The sequence below is a fragment of the Choloepus didactylus genome, chromosome 9, assembly GCF_015220235.1.
Source record: "Choloepus didactylus isolate mChoDid1 chromosome 9, mChoDid1.pri, whole genome shotgun sequence".
NCBI lineage: Eukaryota > Metazoa > Chordata > Mammalia > Pilosa > Megalonychidae > Choloepus > Choloepus didactylus.
In genome coordinates, this window is record NC_051315.1 from 54,768,630 (window position 1) to 54,787,400 (window position 18,771).

General features: G+C 36.4%; 1 protein-coding gene across 3 annotated transcripts in view; it reads right to left on the minus strand.

The window, feature by feature from the left end:
• Window positions 1-635: 635 nt before the first annotated feature.
• Window positions 636-18,771, minus strand: part of TTC21B (tetratricopeptide repeat domain 21B) — a 79,683-nt gene continuing 61,547 nt past the window's right edge. For all 3 annotated transcript variants that reach the window (XM_037849608.1, XM_037849609.1, XM_037849610.1), the window contains 4 exons: window positions 15,915-16,139; window positions 6,502-6,622; window positions 2,375-2,442; window positions 636-1,144 (listed from right to left, as the gene is read on the minus strand). In XM_037849608.1, the coding sequence (XP_037705536.1) occupies window positions 1,067-1,144; window positions 2,375-2,442; window positions 6,502-6,622; window positions 15,915-16,139 (492 nt within the window). In that variant the 3' untranslated portion in view covers window positions 636-1,066. The remainder of the gene's footprint in view (window positions 1,145-2,374; window positions 2,443-6,501; window positions 6,623-15,914; window positions 16,140-18,771) is intronic.

Here is an 18,771-nt window from a genome sequence, read left to right on the forward strand (position 1 = left end):
AATGCAAATAAAATTGAAAACTGGGTTTATTATATTTTAAAGAAAACTGAAAAACATGCAGAAAAAACCTTAAAATTAAAAACAATATTATTAATTAACTTTAATAAGATTAGGTTAAATTTAGTATAAAAGGGTGAGAGCTGCTATGGCCACAAATTATGCATAGTTGAGTAAGCAGTTGTTTTCACATGGTGTGCTTTTTGAGTCCCTGCTGAAGAAAAGTATTTTGTCACCCTTCTAGCAGATGTGACAGTGTCCTCTGGGCTAAGGATAAATACTGCTATTAGGGTTTACCTACTTTAGCTGATTTCAGATACTGATTATTTTGTTAGATCAGTCTTCCAACATGTAAGTCCCATGAGCATCATGGCCATCTGGTGGTATTTGAGAGCATGAGAACGAGCTCAGAAAAGAAAAGGGAAACTTACAATCTTTATAATTATCTAAAAAAAATTTCTAAGAAAGTGACATTTTCTGCAATACTACCTATTAACATTGAAGTACATGCATGGGTAGCTTTACACTGATTTTGCAAAACTTACCATGTCTTTTGGGTTCCAAGAGAAATACAAACCAAAAAGATAAAAAATATTTATTAAAAAATATATTTTCATTATTCACAAATCATTTACAAGATTTATTCAAACATTTGAAACCAGATAAAATAAGACAAAAATTTTAACAGAGAACAATAACATTTTAAATATATTTCCTGAAATAAACAACTAATAAAGAGATAATGGGATTATATTTAATTAACCAGATTTTAACCAAATACTCTTTATAGAAATGGATTATAGTCTTTACAGCTTTGGAGAGACACCAAATCTGTTTCTAATGAAAAGACAGTCAATCAAATAGACCAACCCTCGTCCAACTTTTCCTTCATTAGAAAACATAGATTTGACATAGCATTTTTCTTTATATACAACAGCAACCTCTGCTGGAGAAAGAAAAGTATGCTTTTATAACAAACAATTAGCTCGAACTTATTATGAACTGGAAGAACTCAAAGTCAGATTCCTTCCATGTCCTGATAAATGCACAAGCTAAGTTACAATAATATTCAAGGTCTTAAAGATGTGCGGGCCTTATCTAGTATATCCTTTCTGATTTTTGGATAAGTCGGATGTACTTCAAGAACCTACAAAATTAGAAAGAAAACAAAACAAGAACTTGTAATTAATTATTGAGAACTAGGGAGCTACCAATTTTACTAGAAATGAGCATTACAGTTGCTATTTCAGTGTACTAATACTATGACAACTACAATAATGCATTTTAAAGGTGACATCTGAGTCGAGGCATGATGACTTATTTATAGTAATAGTAATTAGATGAGAACAGTAGACTGTGAAAACCACATGTGGAAAATACAATACATATATTACTTTCTTAATTGATCAGTTGGAGAAAACAATTATGTATCAATGATTTAAAATAATTTCATAATTTAGCTATTTATGAATATTTATTAAATCCCTAGGAAGTGATTTTTAACCAGTAGCACAAGTCAGATTTACCTGTTGCCATTTTGGAACATACAGATTACCAGGCCTACTAAATCCAAGGGTGGAGAGATAATCATTTAAAAAAAATTCCACAAATGATTCCAATATATAATCTTACATTAATGTAAACCTTAAGCTGAATGAGAAATACCTTGCAGAGAGACTCAGTAATCAATAGCAATCACTAAGGCCAAGTATTTACTCTTATGATGCTGACACACAGCTCTCTGGGATAAGGGGCACTATATAATTCTTTTCTACATTCTTGGAGATCCTCACAATGTTTAGTATACTGCCTGATGTAGAGTATCAATAAGACAATTTATATATGAAGATAGTCTGTGAATTATAAAATTGCAATTTAACTACCTGTCATTTTAGTAGGGGGATCAAGAAATGTAATGGAATAACTTCTAAGTTGCAGAAAAACCTTTTCTCTCTAATTTATAAATCTGAATTGTCTAAAAGCCCAGACTTAGATGCATTTATAAGAACATCTATTCAGAACAATGACCTAGAGAATCTACATAATCCGCAAATATTTTCTGACTTAAAGAGTAAGTTTTATTTAACATGCTTCTCCCCTAGCTTCTTTCTTTAAATGAATGTAAGAATGTTATTATTTGAGCCCAAGTTAAAAACACATGCTTAAGTAAACTCTACTGTTTTCCAAGTTTTAAAAACTGATAATCTCTCTAGATGTATTTGATAAGTCATTTCACCAAAATACTTCATCCTCTACCTATGAATAAATATCAATGTATTTATAATATGTCTACCATACGTATGGTTCGTTTTGAGATTAACAAACTAGAAAATTGTACATCTAAAAATTTTCAAGAAATCTCAATTTTAGTGTTTACCTGGTGACAAACGTCAATTGCATCCACATATCTTTTCCCTTTTAAGTAATTAAATGCCAGTTTGTATCCTGTGAAGAAAAAAAACCCGTAATGATACAGTACCATGTAAGAGCAAACTGCTAGTATTACTTTTTTTGCCGCCTCCTTAGTTTGCTTACTTACTGGAGGACTCTTAACAGAGGCTGGTGACTAAACTATGAGAGAAGTGACATGATAATAAAAGGTGGAGTGGCATGAAAGAACAACAGGTAGAGAAGAAAAGAGAGTGGGGAGTGAAGAAATCATTGTGTCAGAAGACTGCCATTCCACAAGTGTGGTTTCTGTAACTTTCTAGAAAGTGTTATTTATTTTAGATTATAGTAAAAACTTATTATAGGGCAGTAAATGATATCCATTTAGACAGTGAACATTTATTCAGCACTTAACATGTCAGGCAAAATGGTTTCTACAGTCATGAGATTTACACTCTGTTAGGAGAAAGACATAATTTAAGTGATTACATACATAAATTATACATTAATTACACATTAATTAAATGTATAATTTCAAAACAGATATAAACTATGAAAGGAAGAAACAAGCCAAGGGAGCTATAATGAGGAACCTGGTTGGGAGGTGGTGCTGGGTGTCAGGGTGTGTTTAGGATCTGTAACTAGGCCAAGGGGGCGAGAAGCACGAATCCTTTAAGGCAGAAGAAACTGCAGGTGTAAAGCAGGTGGTACAAGGACACACAAGGAACCAAAACAACCTACAATAAGATGAGAGGCAGAGCAGTTAGAAGAATGGCACAGGAAAGGATGGATTAGTTATCAGAAATTAAATGATTTTTCTTCTCCTGTAAGAATGTTAACAGAATAAGCAAACTAAGGAGGAGACCAGAAAGGTAACAGCAACAGTTTGCTCCACAAATATGATCTGAAATAACATAACACAAAATAACATGCAATTAATAAAGTATTTCATATTTCTACTCCTAGAAATATGAAATAGTGAACTTTGAATACAACTGTAGAGCTCTAACCAAAGCACCAAAACAGATTTTTAAATTTCAAACAAATGTTTGAAAAGAATTACTGGCTAATGTAGTAAGATGGTTAAGAGTCATAATAAAAAGTATGAAATAGAAATTATCTAAAATTCATATTTGCTTTATAATATATTTGTATGTATGTGTATCTATAGATACATATGGATAGATGTATATGCATAAAGAACTATCAAAGATAAAAACAAATTTCAGAGAGGTAAATACTAGGTAATCACTAAGGAATTCTAAAATGGACTAATAAGTACAGTTTGCATCACTTAAAAATTAGAAAAACAACTGAAGACATTATGCCAGATATATTTCACATGGAAATCAAGTAAAATCACAAACAAACCTGGATTTAAGTTTTGATCTCTGGATACCTGTCTAGCTTTGGTACCTTATGCAAATCATTTGATCTGTCAATTTCAGTTCCTCATCCATAAAATGGGGACAATAACTCCTCCCTCTAACTCAGTATAATTTTAAAGATCAAATGAAATACTTGTCAAATGCTAAATTTTAGAATATCAATCAGATATTAGCAATTATTCTCTTCTGCATAAACAAACTCTAGATTAGAATCCCAGAATTTTAATGCTGGAAGAAACTTGATAGGTCATCTAGTTCAAATCATTTTAGAGAGGAAATAAATGGCCAGAAAGGGCAAGGAACATGTGTACCACAGCTATAGCATACCACCAGACTGACAAGAATTCAACTATATGTGTGGCAGACTGGATTATGTACCCCAATTTAGACATGTTCTTAATCTTAATCCACATTCCTACAGGTGTGAACCCACTGTAAATAGGACTTCTTGAAGATGTTAATTTTAGCTAAGGTGTGGAGCAAGTAAATGAGGGAGTGTCTTAATCCAGATTACCAGAGGCCTTAATATAAACAGACAGAAGCAGGAAGTCAGTGGAAGACAAGAAAACCAGATGAGCAGAAGAAAGGAGAAGACATTGCTAGGTGACAGAAAAGCCAAGGAACCCCAAGAATTGCTGGCAGCTAGTCTTTGGGCAGAAAGCATATCTTGCCAATATCTTGAAATTGTGAGCCAATTAAGTGCTTGTTGTTTAAGCCAACACACTGTGTGGTATTTCTAATAGCAGTTCAGGGACACTAAAACAGTATGTAATCATAAAAAAAAAAAGAGTGTGGGGTGAGAGGAGGGGGAGAGAGGGGATTGAGAGAGAGACATAGATAGATAGATAGATATTGGGTGAGAGTGAGATGGGAAGAGAGAATGAAAAATATATAAATAGTTTAGCACTTGTTTTGTATTGAGAAGGGGTGTGAAGGAGAAACAGGAATGTGTTCTCTCACTGGATCTCAGGTCCAGGTACCTTTCATGGTGAAAATAATCAAGCATGAAACCAAATGCATTGTTAATTTGGCTAGGCAGGGGGGAAAGTGGATGTACTGACAACCTTAAGAGAAGAAATCAAAAAATTAATTCAGGGCCTAAGAGAAATGCTTACTAACAAAATGGTGAAGGAACTGATAAAATCATCCATAAAAAACAAAGATGACACAATGAAAAGAACTAGTGAGTTGGAATCTCTAAATCTGCTCAAGTGTTCCAAGGAACAGAAGCTTTAAATAATTTAACTTCTAAATGTACTCCCTCTGTGGAATAAAGAGTCAAAATTACATACATTTTAAGAGAATTTATGGACTTTTCATTCTACATACTGACTTTAGGACATAACTTCTAATGTAGGATGTACAATATCTGGTAATGAAAAACAGTATCAACAAATGTTAGTTCCTGTGCTTCATACAGACTCCATGAAATACAAAATGAGGGAGGACCTGAACTGACAGCAGTTAATGTAAAGCTGACCTGTCTGACTACAAATTACATCTGAGCCCATACTGTGACACGGCTGCTTCAAAGACTGATTCCAACTTAGGCTGAATTAGCAACTAGAAAATGCCTAGTCAAAATAATAATAATAAATACTTTCATCATTACTTATTCAACATACCTACAATTAGCCAAATCATATTTAAGAACTTGTTCATTTCTAGTAACAAGAAGTCAGGAAGGACATTAACAAATATAGGACAGCATTTTCCAAACTTATTTGGCCATGGAATCCCCATACCCAGCTCTCTTTTTTTTATTAAAGAAATAACTATGAATACATCATCAAATACTCAAAAACACAGTTTGGGAAACACTGTATTTATATTTTAGAGTTTCCAGGAGATAGTGACTAGCAGGGTGAGACTTGGAACTAAGCCTTAAGAAGAATGGACAAGTATTTGAGGGTGATTTGAAGAAAAGTAGCCTTAGGAGGGACATGACAGAAGTTTGCAATTAAAGGATCATGAACAGCAATGTGGAAAGGATACCATGGGTCCCTCCAGAGAACAGATCTAGGTGGTTTCAATAAAGCCTATCTCGGCTCACTATAAACCATCAGAAGAATACGGGAATATACTCCGTCACAAACGAGAGGGGAGGCTAGTCACTAGTTATATTCTGGATGTCCAGAATACACTTACGTTTATAACATATATATATATATTTATAAAATAAAGTTAGGGATTCTGTAAACTAACTTTCCAGTCTACAAAATGTTGGAATTAGAAGATGTTTCTAGATGTTCAGAAAGAAAAAAGTCCATAGTCAAAAAAATTGTGGGAAACACGCTCCTTCTTTGATATCCATTACAATATATCTCAATGTTTAAAGGCTTCGAGAAGTCCTGCAGCAAGGGAACCAGCATAACTTGATTTAACTCAGTGTTTTCCTAACTTAATTGACAATGGAACACTGTCTTTTCCATAGCACTTCCAGTTTGGAAATAGCATAAGATAAAAGGAGAGAAAGGGGCAGAATTAGACTAATTGTCCTCTAAGATGACCAAGTACAAGTCTGAATTTCAGGAAATTATGCTTATTAACTATTAGCAGCTAAAAATCTATTATGGATATAACATTTATTCTCATTCTAGAAAACTTCACAAAGGAAGTTGGCTCTTACTATATATTTTGTTCTGAATAAAATTAAATACATTTAAATGGAGGTTTACAAATAAAAACCTTTCCTATGAAATCCTCATGTCTAATTTGCTAAACTCACCTACTGCCGGATTTATCTGATTGCCGTATTTCCATGCCATCTCATAGTTTAAGGCAGCATCTGTATAAGCTTGCTCCTTCTCCATAATGTATCCCATATATTCATAAGCTTTGCAGCAAGACTGAAAAAAAGTGGAAGATACATCAGTAGATTAAACTTGATACCACTAAGATTTTACGGGATGTTGATGACTATAAAAGTCAACCATACTGGGAGGGGGCAAGATGGCGGACTGGTGAGCTGTATGTTTTAGTTACTCCTCCAGGAAAGTAGGTAGAAAGCCAGGAACTGCGTGGACTGGACACCACAGAGCAATCTGACTTTGGGCATGCTTCATACAACACTCATGAAAATGTGGAACTGCTGAGATCAGTGAAATCTGTAAGTTTTTGTGGCCAGGGGTCCCGCACCCCTCCCTGCCAGGCTCAGTCCCGTGGGAGGAGGGGCTGTCAGCTCCGGGAAGGAGAAGGGAGAACTGCAGTGGCAGCTCTTATCGGAAACTCATTCTACTGATCCAAACTCCAACCATAGATAGACTGAGACCAGTCACCAGAGAATCTGAGAGCAGCCAGCGCAGCAGAGAGGAGACAGGCATAGAAAAAAAACAGCACGAAAAACTCCAAAATAAAAGCGGAGGATTTTTGGAGTTCTGGTGAACATAGAAAGGGGAAGGGCAGAGCTCAGGCCCTGAGGCGCATATGCAAATCCCGAAGAAAAGCTGATCTCTCTGCCCTGTGGACCTTTCCTTAATGGCCCTAATTGCTTTGTCTCTTAGCATTTCAATAACCCATTAGATCTCTGAGGAGGGCCCCCCTTTTTTTTTTAATCCTTTTTTCTTTTTCTAAAACAATTACTCTAAGAAACCCAATACAGAAAGCTTCAAAGACTTCCAATTTGGGCAGGTCAAGACAAGAGCAGAACTAGGAGAGCTCTGAGACAAAAGGCAATAATCCAGTGGCTGAGAAAATTCACTAAACACCACAACTTCCCAAGAAAAGGGGGGTGTCCGCTCACAGCCATCATCCTGGTGGACAGGAAACACTCCTGCCCATCACCAGCCCCATAGCCCAGAGCTGCCCCAGACAACCCAGTGTGACTGAAGTGCTTCAGATAACAGGCACACACCACAAAACTGGGCATGGACATTAGCCTTCCCTGCAACCTCAGCTGATTGTCCCAGAGTTGGGAAGGTGGAGCAGTGTGAATTAACACAGCCCCATTCAGCCATCATTTCAGCAGACTGGGAGCCTCCCTACACAGCCCAGCAGCCCAGAACCGCCCTGGGGGGACAGCACTCATCTGTGACATAGCACAGTCATCCCTCAAAAGAGGACCAGTGGGTGCACGGCCTGGAAGAGGGACCCACTTGCAAGTCTCAGGAGCCATACTCCAATACCAAGGACTTGTGGGTCAGTGGCAGAGACAAACTGTGGCAGGAATGAACTGAAGGATTAGACTATTGCAGCAGCTTTAAAACCCCAGGATCACCAGGGAGATTTGATTGTTAGAGCCACCCCCCTCCCTGACTACCCAGAAACACGCCCCATATACAGGGCGGGCAACACCAACTACACACTCAAGCTTGGTACACCAATTGGACCCCACAAGACTCCCTCCCCCACTCACCACAAAGGCAAAGCAGGGGAGAACTGGCTTGTGGAGAACAGGTGGCTCGTGGACGCCACCTGCTGGTTAGTTAGAGAAAGTGTACTCCACGAAGCTGTAGATCTGATAAATTAGAGATAAGGACTTCAATTGGTCTGCAAATCCTAAAAGAACCCTATCAAGTTCAGCAAATGCCACGAGGCCAAAAACAACAGAAAATTATAAAGCATATGAAAAAAACAGACGATATGGGTAACCCAAGCCCAAACACCCAAATCAAAAGATCGGAAGAGACACAGCACCTAGAGCAGCTACTCAAAGAACTAAAGATGAACAATGAGACCATAGTACGGGATACAAAGGATATCAAGAAGACCCTAGAAGAGCATAAAGAAGACATTGCAAGACTAAATAAAAAAATGGATGATCTTATGGAAATTAAAGAAACTGTTGACCAAATTAAAAAGATTCTGGACACTCATAGTACAAGACTAGAGGAAGTTGAACAACGAATCAGTGACCTGGAAGATGACAGAATGGAAAATGAAAGCATAAAAGAAAGAATGGGGAAAAAAATTGAAAAGATCGAAACGTACCTCAGGGATATGATAGATAATGTAAAACATCCGAATATAAGACTCACTGGTGTTCCAGAAGGGGAAGGAAAGGGTAAAGGTCTAGGAAGAGTATTCAAAGAAATTGTTGGGGAAAACTTCCCAAATCTTCTAAACAACATAAGTACACAAATCATAAATGCTCAGCGAACTCCAAATAGAATAAATCCAAATAAACCCACCCCGAGACATATTCTGATCACACTGTCAAGCATGGAAGAGAAGGAGCAAGTTCTGAAAGCAGCAAGAGAAAAGCAATTCACCACATACAAAGGAAACAGCGTAAGACTAAGTAGTGACTACTCAGCAGCCACCATGGAGGCGAGAAGGCAGTGGCACGATATATTTAAAATTCTAAGTGAGAAAAATTTCCAATCAAGAATACTTTATCCAGCAAAGCTCTCCTTCAAATTTGAGGGAGAGCTTAAATTTTTCACAGACAAACAAATGCTGGGAGAATTTGCTAACAAGAGACCTGCCCTACTGGAGATACTAAAGGGAGCCCTACAGACAGAGAAACAAAGACAGGACAGAGAGACTTGGAGAAAGGTTCAGTACTAAAGAGATTCGGTATGAGTACAATAAAGGATATTAATAGAGAGAGGGGAAAAATATATATGACAAACATAAACCAAAGGATTAGATGGCTGATTCAAGAAATGCCTTCACGGTTATAACGTTGAATGTAAATGGATTAAACTCCCCAATTAAAAGATATAGATTGGCAGAATGGATCAAAAAAAATGAACCATCAATATGTTGCATACAAGAGACTCATCTTAGACACAGGGACACAAAGAAACTGAAAGTGAAAGGATGGAAAAAGATATTTCATTCAAGCTACAGCCAAAAGAAAGCAGGAGTAGCAATATTAATCTCAGATAAAATAGACTTTAAATGCAGGCATGTTTTGAGAGACAAAGAAGGCCACTACATACTAATAAAAGGGGCAATTCAACAAGAAGAAATAACAATCTTAAATGTCTATGCACCCAATCAAGGTGCCACAAAATACATGAGAGAAACACTGGCAAAACTAAAGGAAGCAATTGATGTTTCCACAATAATTGTGGGAGACTTCAACACATCACTCTCTCCTACAGATAGATCAACCAGACAGAAGACCAATAAGGAAACTGAAAACCTAAACAATCTGATAAATGAATTAGATTTAACAGACATATACAGAACATTACATCCCAAATCACCAGGATACACATACTTTTCTAGTGCTCACGGAACTCTCTCCAGAATAGATCATATGCTAGGACATAAAACAAGCCTCAATAAATTCAAAAAGATTGACATTATTCAAAGCACATTCTCTGACCATAATGGAATACAATTAGAAGTCAATAACCATCAGAGACTTAGAAAATTCACAAATACCTGGAGGTTAAACAACACACTCCTAAACAATCAATGGGTTAAAGAAGAAATAGCAAGAGAAATTGCTAAATATATAGAGATGAATGAAAATGAGAACACAACATACCAAAACCTATGGGATGCAGCAAAAGCAGTGCTGAGGGGGAAATTTATAGCACTGAACGCATATATTAAAAAGGAAGAAAGAGCCAAAATCAAAGAACTAATGGATCAACTGAAGAAGCTAGAAAACGAACAGCAAACCAATCCTAAACCAAGTAGAAGAAAAGAAATAACAAGGATTAAAGCAGAAATAAATGACATAGAGAACAAAAAAACAATAGAGAGGATAAATATCACCAAAAGTTGGTTCTTTGAGAAGATCAACAAGATTGACAAGCCCCTAGCTACACTGACAAAATCAAAAAGAAAGAAGACCCATATAAACAAAAGAATGAATGAATTCTTCAGATCCTGAAGAAATTAAAAAAATTATAAGAGGATACTATGAACAACTGTATGGCAACAAACTGGATAATGTAGAGGAAATGGACAAGTTCCTGGAAACATATGAACAACCTAGACTGACCAGAGAAGAAACAGAAGACCTCAATCAACCCATCACAAGCAAAGAGATCCAATCAGTCATCAAAAATCTTCCCACAAATAAATGCCCAGGGCCAGATAGCTTCACAGGGGAATTCTACCAAACTTTCCAGAAAGAACTGACACCAATCTTACTCAAACTCTTTCAAAACATTGAAGAAAATGGAACACTACCTAACTCATTTTATGAAGCTAACATCAATCTAATACCAAAACCAGGCAAAGATGCTACAAAAAAGGAAAACTACCGGCCAATCTCCCTAATGAATATAGATGCAAAAATCCTCAACAAAATACTTGCAAATCGAATCCAAAGACACATTAAAAAAATCATACACCATGACCAAGTGGGGTTCATTCCAGGCATGCAAGGATGGTTCAACATAAGAAAATCAATCAATGTATTACAACACATTAACAATTTGAAAGGGGAAAATCAAATGATCATCTCAATAGATGCTGAAAAAGCATTTGACAAAATCCAACATCCATTTTTGATAAAAACACTTCAGAAGGTAGGAATTGAAGGAAACTTCCTCAACATGATAAAGAGCATATATGAAAAACCCACAGCCAGCATAGTACTCAATGGTGAGAGACTGAAAGCCTTCCCTCTAAGATCAGGAACAAGACAAGGATGCCCGCTGTCACCACTGTTATTCAACATTGTGCTGGAAGTGCTAGCCAGGGCAATCCGGCAAGACAAAGAAATAAAAGGCATCCAAATTGGAAAAGAAGAAGTAAAACTGTCATTGTTTGCAGATGATATGATCTTATATCTAGAAAACCCTGAGAAATCGACGACACAGCTACTAGAGCTAATAAACAAATTTAGCAAAGTAGCGGGATACAAGATGAATGCACATAAGTCAGTAATGTTTCTATATGCTAGAAATGAACGAACTGAAGAGACACTCAAGAAAAAGATATCATTTTCAATAGCAACTAAAAAAATCAAGTACCTAGGAATAAACTTAACCAAAGATGTAAAAGACCTATACAAAGAAAACTACATAACTCTACTAAAAGAAATAGAAGGGGACCTTAAAAGATGGAAAAATATTCCATGTTCATGGATAGGAAGGCTAAATGTCATTAAGATGTCAATTCTACCCAAACTCATCTACAGATTCAATGCAATCCCAATCAAAATTCCAACAACCTACTTTGCAGACTTGGAAAAGCTAGTTATCAAATGTATTTGGAAAGGGAAGATGCCTCGAATTGCTAAAGACACTCTAAAAAAGAAAAACGAAGTGGGAGGACTTACACTCCCTGACTTTGAAGCTTATTATAAAGCCACAGTTGTCAAAACAGCATGGTACTGGCACAAAGATAGACATATAGATCAATGGAATCGAACTGAGAATTCAGAGATAGACCCTCAGATCTATGGCTGACTGATCTTTGATAAGGCCTCCAAAGTCACTGAACTGAGTCATAATGGTCTTTTCAACAAATGGGGCTGGGAGAGTTGGATATCCATATCCAAAAGAATGAAAGAGGACCCCTACCTCACACCCTACACAAAAATTAACTCAAAATGGACCAAAGATCTCAATATAAAAGAAAGTACCATAAAACTCCTAGAAGATAATGTAGGAAAACATCTTCAAGACCTTGTATTAGGCGGCCACTTCCTTGACTTTACACCCAAAGCACAAGCAACAAAAGAAAAAATAGATAAATGGGAACTCCTCAAGCTTAGAAGTTTCTGCACCTCAAAGGAATTTCTCAAAAAGGTAAAGAGGCAGCCAACTCAATGGGAAAAAAATTTTGGAAACCATGTATCTGACAAAAGACTGATATCTTGCATATATAAAGAAATCCTACAACTCAATGACAGTAGTACAGACAGCCCAATTATAAAATGGGTAAAAGATATGAAAAGATAGTTCTCTGAAGAGGAAATACAAATGGCCAAGAAACACATGAAAAAATGTTCAGCTTCACTAGCTATTAGAGAGATGCAAATTAAGACCACAATGAGATACCATCTAACACCGATTAGAGTGGCTGCCATTAAACAAACAGGAAACTACAAATGCTGGAGGGGATGTGGAGAAATTGGAACTCTTATTCATTGTTGGTTGGACTGTATAATGGTTCAGCCACTCTGGAAGTCAGTCTGGCAGTTCCTTAGAAAACTAGATATAGAGTTACCGTTCGATCCAACGATTGCACTTCTCGGTATATACCCGGAAGATCGGAAAGCAGTGACATGAACAGATATCTGCATGCCAATGTTCATAGCAGCATTATTCACAATTGCCAAGAGATGGAAACAACCCAAATGTCCTTCAGCAGATGAGTGGATAAATAAAATGTGGTATATACACACGGCAGTAAGAAGGAATGATCTCGTGAAACATACCACAACATGGATGAACCTTGAAGACATAATGCTGAGCGAAATAAGCCAGGCACAAAAAGAGAAATGTTATATGCTACCACTAATGTGAACTTTGAAAAATGTAAAACAAATGGTTTATAATGTAGAATGTAGGGGAACTAGCGATAGAGAGCAATTAAGGAAGGGGGAACAATAATCCAAGAAGAACAGATAAGCTATTTAACGTTCTGGGGATGCCCAGGAATGACTATGGTCTGTTAATTTCTGATGGATATAGTAGGAACAAGTTCACAGAAATGTCGTTATATTAGGTAACTTTCTTGGGGTAAAGTAGGAACAGGTTGGAAGTAAAGCAGTTATCTTAGGTTAGTTGTCTTTTTCTTACTCCCTTGTTATGGTCTCTTTGGAATGTTCTTTTATTGTATTTTTTTTTTATACAGTTGATTTAAAAAAGAAAAAAAATAGTTAAAGAAAAAAAAAAGGGAAAAAAATATGTAGAACCCCCTTGAGGAGCCTGTGGAGAATGCAGGGGTATTGGCCTACCCCACCTGGATGGTTGCTAACATGACCACAGACATAGGGGACTGGTGGTTTGATGGGTTGAGCCCCCTGCCATAGGTTTTACCCTTGGGAAGATGGTTGCTGTAAAGGAGGGGCTAGGCCTCCCTATATTTGTGCCTAAGAGCCTCCTCCCGAATGCCTCTTTGTTGCTCAGATGTGGCCCTCTCTCTCTAGCTAAGCCAACTTGAAAGGTGAAATCACTGCCCTCCCCCCTACGTGAGATCAGATACCCAGGGGAGTGAATCTCCCTGGCAACGTGGAATATGACTCCCAGGGAGGAATGTATACCTGGCATCGTGGGATGGAGAACACCTTCTTGACCAAAAGGGGGATGTGAAAGGAAATGAAATAAGCTTCAGTGGCAGAGAGATTCCAAAAGGAGCCGAGAGGTCACTCTGGTGGGCACTCTTATGCACAATTTAAACAACCCTTTTTAGGTTCTAAAGAATTGGGGTAGCTGGTGGTGGATACCTGAAACTATCAAACTACAACCCAGAACCCATGAATCTCAAAGACAATTGTATAAAAATGTAGCTTATGAGGGGTGACAGTGGCATTGGGAAAGCCATAAGGACCACACTCCCCTATGTCTAGTTTATGGATGGATGAGTAGAAAAATAGGGGAAGGAAACAAACAAACAGACAAAGGTACCCAGTGTTCTTTTTTAATTCAATTGCTCTTTTTCACTTTACTTATTATTCTTGTTATTTTTGTGTGTGTGCTAATGAAGGTGTCAGGGATTGATTTAGGTGATGAATGTACAACTATGTAATGGTACTGTGAACAATCGAATGCACGATTTGTTTTGTATGACTGCGTGGTATGTGAATATATCTCAATAAAATGAAGATAAAAAAAAAAAGTCAACCATACTAACCTATTTAAATGTCGCATAAAACAATGTTTTCAATCTTGTGTAATCAAATTATCTATGGAACTTTATAAAAGATTTTGATGCCAATCCCCCATCTCAAACCTATAGAATAAGGATTGTGGAGGGAGAAGCCAGAGCATGTATATTCCACACATAAAGTATGTGTGTGTATAAGCACAAATAAATAGATAACAGTATAATGGACCTCATGAACCTTTAACTTAGCTTCAGCAATTATTAACTCATGATTAATTCTGTTTCATCAATACCCCACCCACTTCTGCCCTTCTGTATGTCAGAAAAAAATCCTCAGATAGTGTATGATTTCATTTATAAATATCTTAGTATATACCTTAAAAAGATAAAGACTCTTTAGACATAACCACTATTTACCATACCTGAAATTCTCTCTGCATCAAAACCTTAATTTTCTATAAATCTTGCTTAAGCCTAGACTAGGCATTGGCAGGTCAGCTATTCTTTTGGCTGTTTGGATTTTTCAAAGCCTATTAATGAGTTTACCATGTTTTTCAGGGTCAATTTAACTTAAAATTAGATGTAATCAATCATTTAGAATAGTCTATACATAGATGAATGGCTTGATTTTTTAGGTTTTTAAAGTTCCTACGAAATAACTTGATAGTCTTATATGATCATAATTTCTCTTTAGAAAAACAAATGATCCATTTTGCAATCTAATTTGCTCCAAGGTAATAAAATATATACTATGATTAAGATTTTGAAGTAATTAATATAAAATTGTAATGATGAACAACTTCAAGTTTTCAAGTCAAGTAGAATTATTTCTCAACAAATAACAACACAAATTCTTAACTTAAAAATTGTTAGAAAATGACATCCTTTTTTGTGCTTAAACACCAAGATGCACTGTTCAGTAAAAACCTTTATATTCTAAGGACTTTAAGATTTTCAATTTTATACCTAAAGATAAGGATTTTTTATGAAACAAATCATATTAAAAGCTAAAAGACTTTTCCCTCACAAAATATATTATGCATAGTGTGTTCTAATACATGAAAACGACATGCAGCTGCAATGAATTCATCAAGAGGATTTCTTAACAAGAAGGACAGACGTCCGCAATTAGTGTTCTGCAATTTTCATTAGTTCTGGGATGAGATGGATAATCATAGGCAAATGCTTGACATTCCAAAAACACTTTCTGTTAAGTAGGGCATCACCACAGCTGAAACTTGAAACCTGAGTACATCTCTTTTTTTCCTTTACTTTCAAGGGCAAATGTCTTCTTCCTTATGATTAAAGTTTAGTTCTCAGTCGTGGTAAAATTCCTTTGTGTTTATTTCAAAAAACACAAAGGAATCCTTGGAAATGGACCAATGCTCTATTATAACCGATTATAAAAAGCTTATACAACAAAGATTAACAAATTTTTACTCTTAAATCACCTACTCTATTATGGCGCAGGCACCGTTTTAATAGCTCTTCTGCCATGTCGTATTTTGCTGATTGAATATAAATATCGGCAAGTAGCAGCCAACTCTTCTCAAACTCTTCAGCATCAATAGGATTCCAATTCATTTTTGCAATCCGCTTCAGCTGGTTTCTGGCTCTTGGAGTCTGTTTCAAGATCATATAAGCTGTTGCCATTCCCAAAAGTGCAGGAATATGATCCTTCTGTAAGAAAAAAAACTTTAGACCCCCAGATACACAAACATAAATGCTCTATATATTTAAAAGGAAAGCACATGGAAGGTAGCAAGTGCTACATAAGCTAAGAACTGGTCTGGGAATTCTATTTCTGGCTCCATCACAGGTTACTGTGACCATGGCCATCATTTGTCACACCAGGTCACCCCAAGCTACCATGAAGAGACTTGGTGAGGCAATGTGTGGTCAAGACAACTGAATAACTAAGCAGATGCTGTAACTGCACAACTCCACACACTCTAGTCTTTAATAGAGATGACTGGCTGATTTTGTTTATGTAGAAACAGAAATAAAATAAATGAAATTCTATTTCAGTAGAATCCTTAATGAGCAGTTTGTGTATCAGAGTTATTAAACATTTTGGCTGTTGAGTTCTCCCACCTGTAAAACAGGAATAATAACAAACAGATTTACATACAAATGATATTTCTTATCCATATTGACTTTCATTGTTCCTTTTCCCTTTTACTCAAAAAAGCCTCTTCTCCCAATAAAATTTGACCAATGAAATGTTATATATAAGGCAATTAATTAATCACTTGAAAATTATATGAAATAAACTCATGCCTTAAAATATGCTTTTGGATTTGGAGCCTGCAGCTTCCTGATAGCATCTACAAACATAAGATTCCTTTAGAATAGAGTTCAAGGTCAGAAAATGTCACCCTGTGAAACCAACAAGCTAATGAGAATTGGTATAAAATGAAGGCAATTAGCTATCTATCCAGAAAACGTACTAACCTAAGCAATAACATCCATTTCCCTGATAGAACCAGTGTGCTTCTGAAATTTCAGCAGAGGAATTATAGTGCTTTTCTAAAGAGGAAGGCCTCAGTTTAAAATACGAATAAAGGATGTTAAACTGTGATTTAGAAATTACAATAAAATGATTATAATAAAGGTGTACTGTAAGACATTAAGTTGGGTGACTAATAATATTGCAAAAGGAGAGTGCAATGGTCAAATGTTCAATGTCCAATGCTGATCATCATTGGAAGTTAGAAATAACTCTGGAATATAGAAAGACAACTCATTAAAGCTTGATGAAAACAGCTCTTGGGAATATAAAACTCCCTTGGTTCTAATTCCATGCTTATCAATAATCTTCCAGTAAGTAATCTGCTCCCCTATGGTAAGGCAACAAGGTTTTATTTGAGTGCCAAATCCAACCAACTGGTAGTTGCTATCAGGATCCCTGTGTTGACGATTGAGTCCTGTGTTTGGACCTGTGTGGAATGTTATCAATTACTGATGCCTCTCATTGGGCTACAAAAGGAAAGAAAACAGAGGCCTGCTATGCATTTGTCAGCCAGAACAGAGGATGATCTAAGAGGCGAGCCCTGGAAAATTGCCCCACACTATTCATGTACAACATCCCACACTATACATTTAAAGATAAGCTCTCTAATTTTAAAATCAAACACCTAAAGTTTGATTAGAATGAATCAATTCTTCACAGCTTGATCACTCCTAAGTGGACTGAAGAAAAGTTTCTAAAATTGCAATCCTGAGTTCTAACCCCAGCATTAGACCCATGATCTCTTTACTGGAATCCTAAGACGTTCAGCCAACTGTTCTCTCTTGCTTTCAGTAACTCTAACATGCAACAATTTTAGATCTCAAAGGACAAGATTAGGTGTGGACAATATACCTGTATCATAATGTGTTTTTATGGTTCATGGTGACACTATGAAAGCAAGCAGAAACACTTTAGCTTGGGCTTCCTCCCATGACTTCTTGTCATACACCTTTTTCAATCAATCTGAATGCCTCATAAAGCCTCCCTGCTTTTGCTCATATTTTTTCCCCTTCACTTAGAATGTGCTTTCTCCATCTCTGCTTGTGAAACTTCAATTGAACCTGATTCTTCTTAAATCATACGTTCTCCACAAAAGGAACTCCCACCTTCCCTATAATGTCTCCTACAGCACTTTTATTTGCAACTCTATGGCATAATGTGAAGCATTTTCCTTTGTATTACAGCAATTGCAGTCAGTATGCTTTTCTCATCATCCCTAGATGATGAGAAACGTGAAGAAAGGGACTATACACTGTTTATCTTAGTGATCCCCACTATACTTAGCACTTATTGCTGCTCAATGAAGTTTCATTATATGGAATTAATTAGTAGCCTAGGACTTAAAAGTAAAAAATCAAGACAAAACTCTATGTTTATGAAACTCCAGTTCACACAACAGTCTTTGGATAATGGATAATACGGTCAGTAGAACAGATTCGAGGATAGTAAATGACTATTTGCATTAACTGATAAAAAATAATGCTGTCTTATCAACATAAAAAACTGGTAGTCTTTGTAGGAAACAGCTATAACATCCTTCACTGCTTTAGCTTTCTTCTTCTTAAACTTCACAGGAGAAATACAAATTTTCTCAAAATTTTCCCTCATTGTTACGTGATGGAATGCCACTTCACAACATTCAGTAGCTACGGCACCTTACATGAAATGGTGCTTAATCATGTTCTTACAGACTTTCTTACACTTCATGATTGTCCTACGTCTGCTCTCTGTCCACTAAGCAGATGTCATCCATCTGCCACACACACACAATTCAGGGGAGCAGGGTCCTGAGAGCATGAC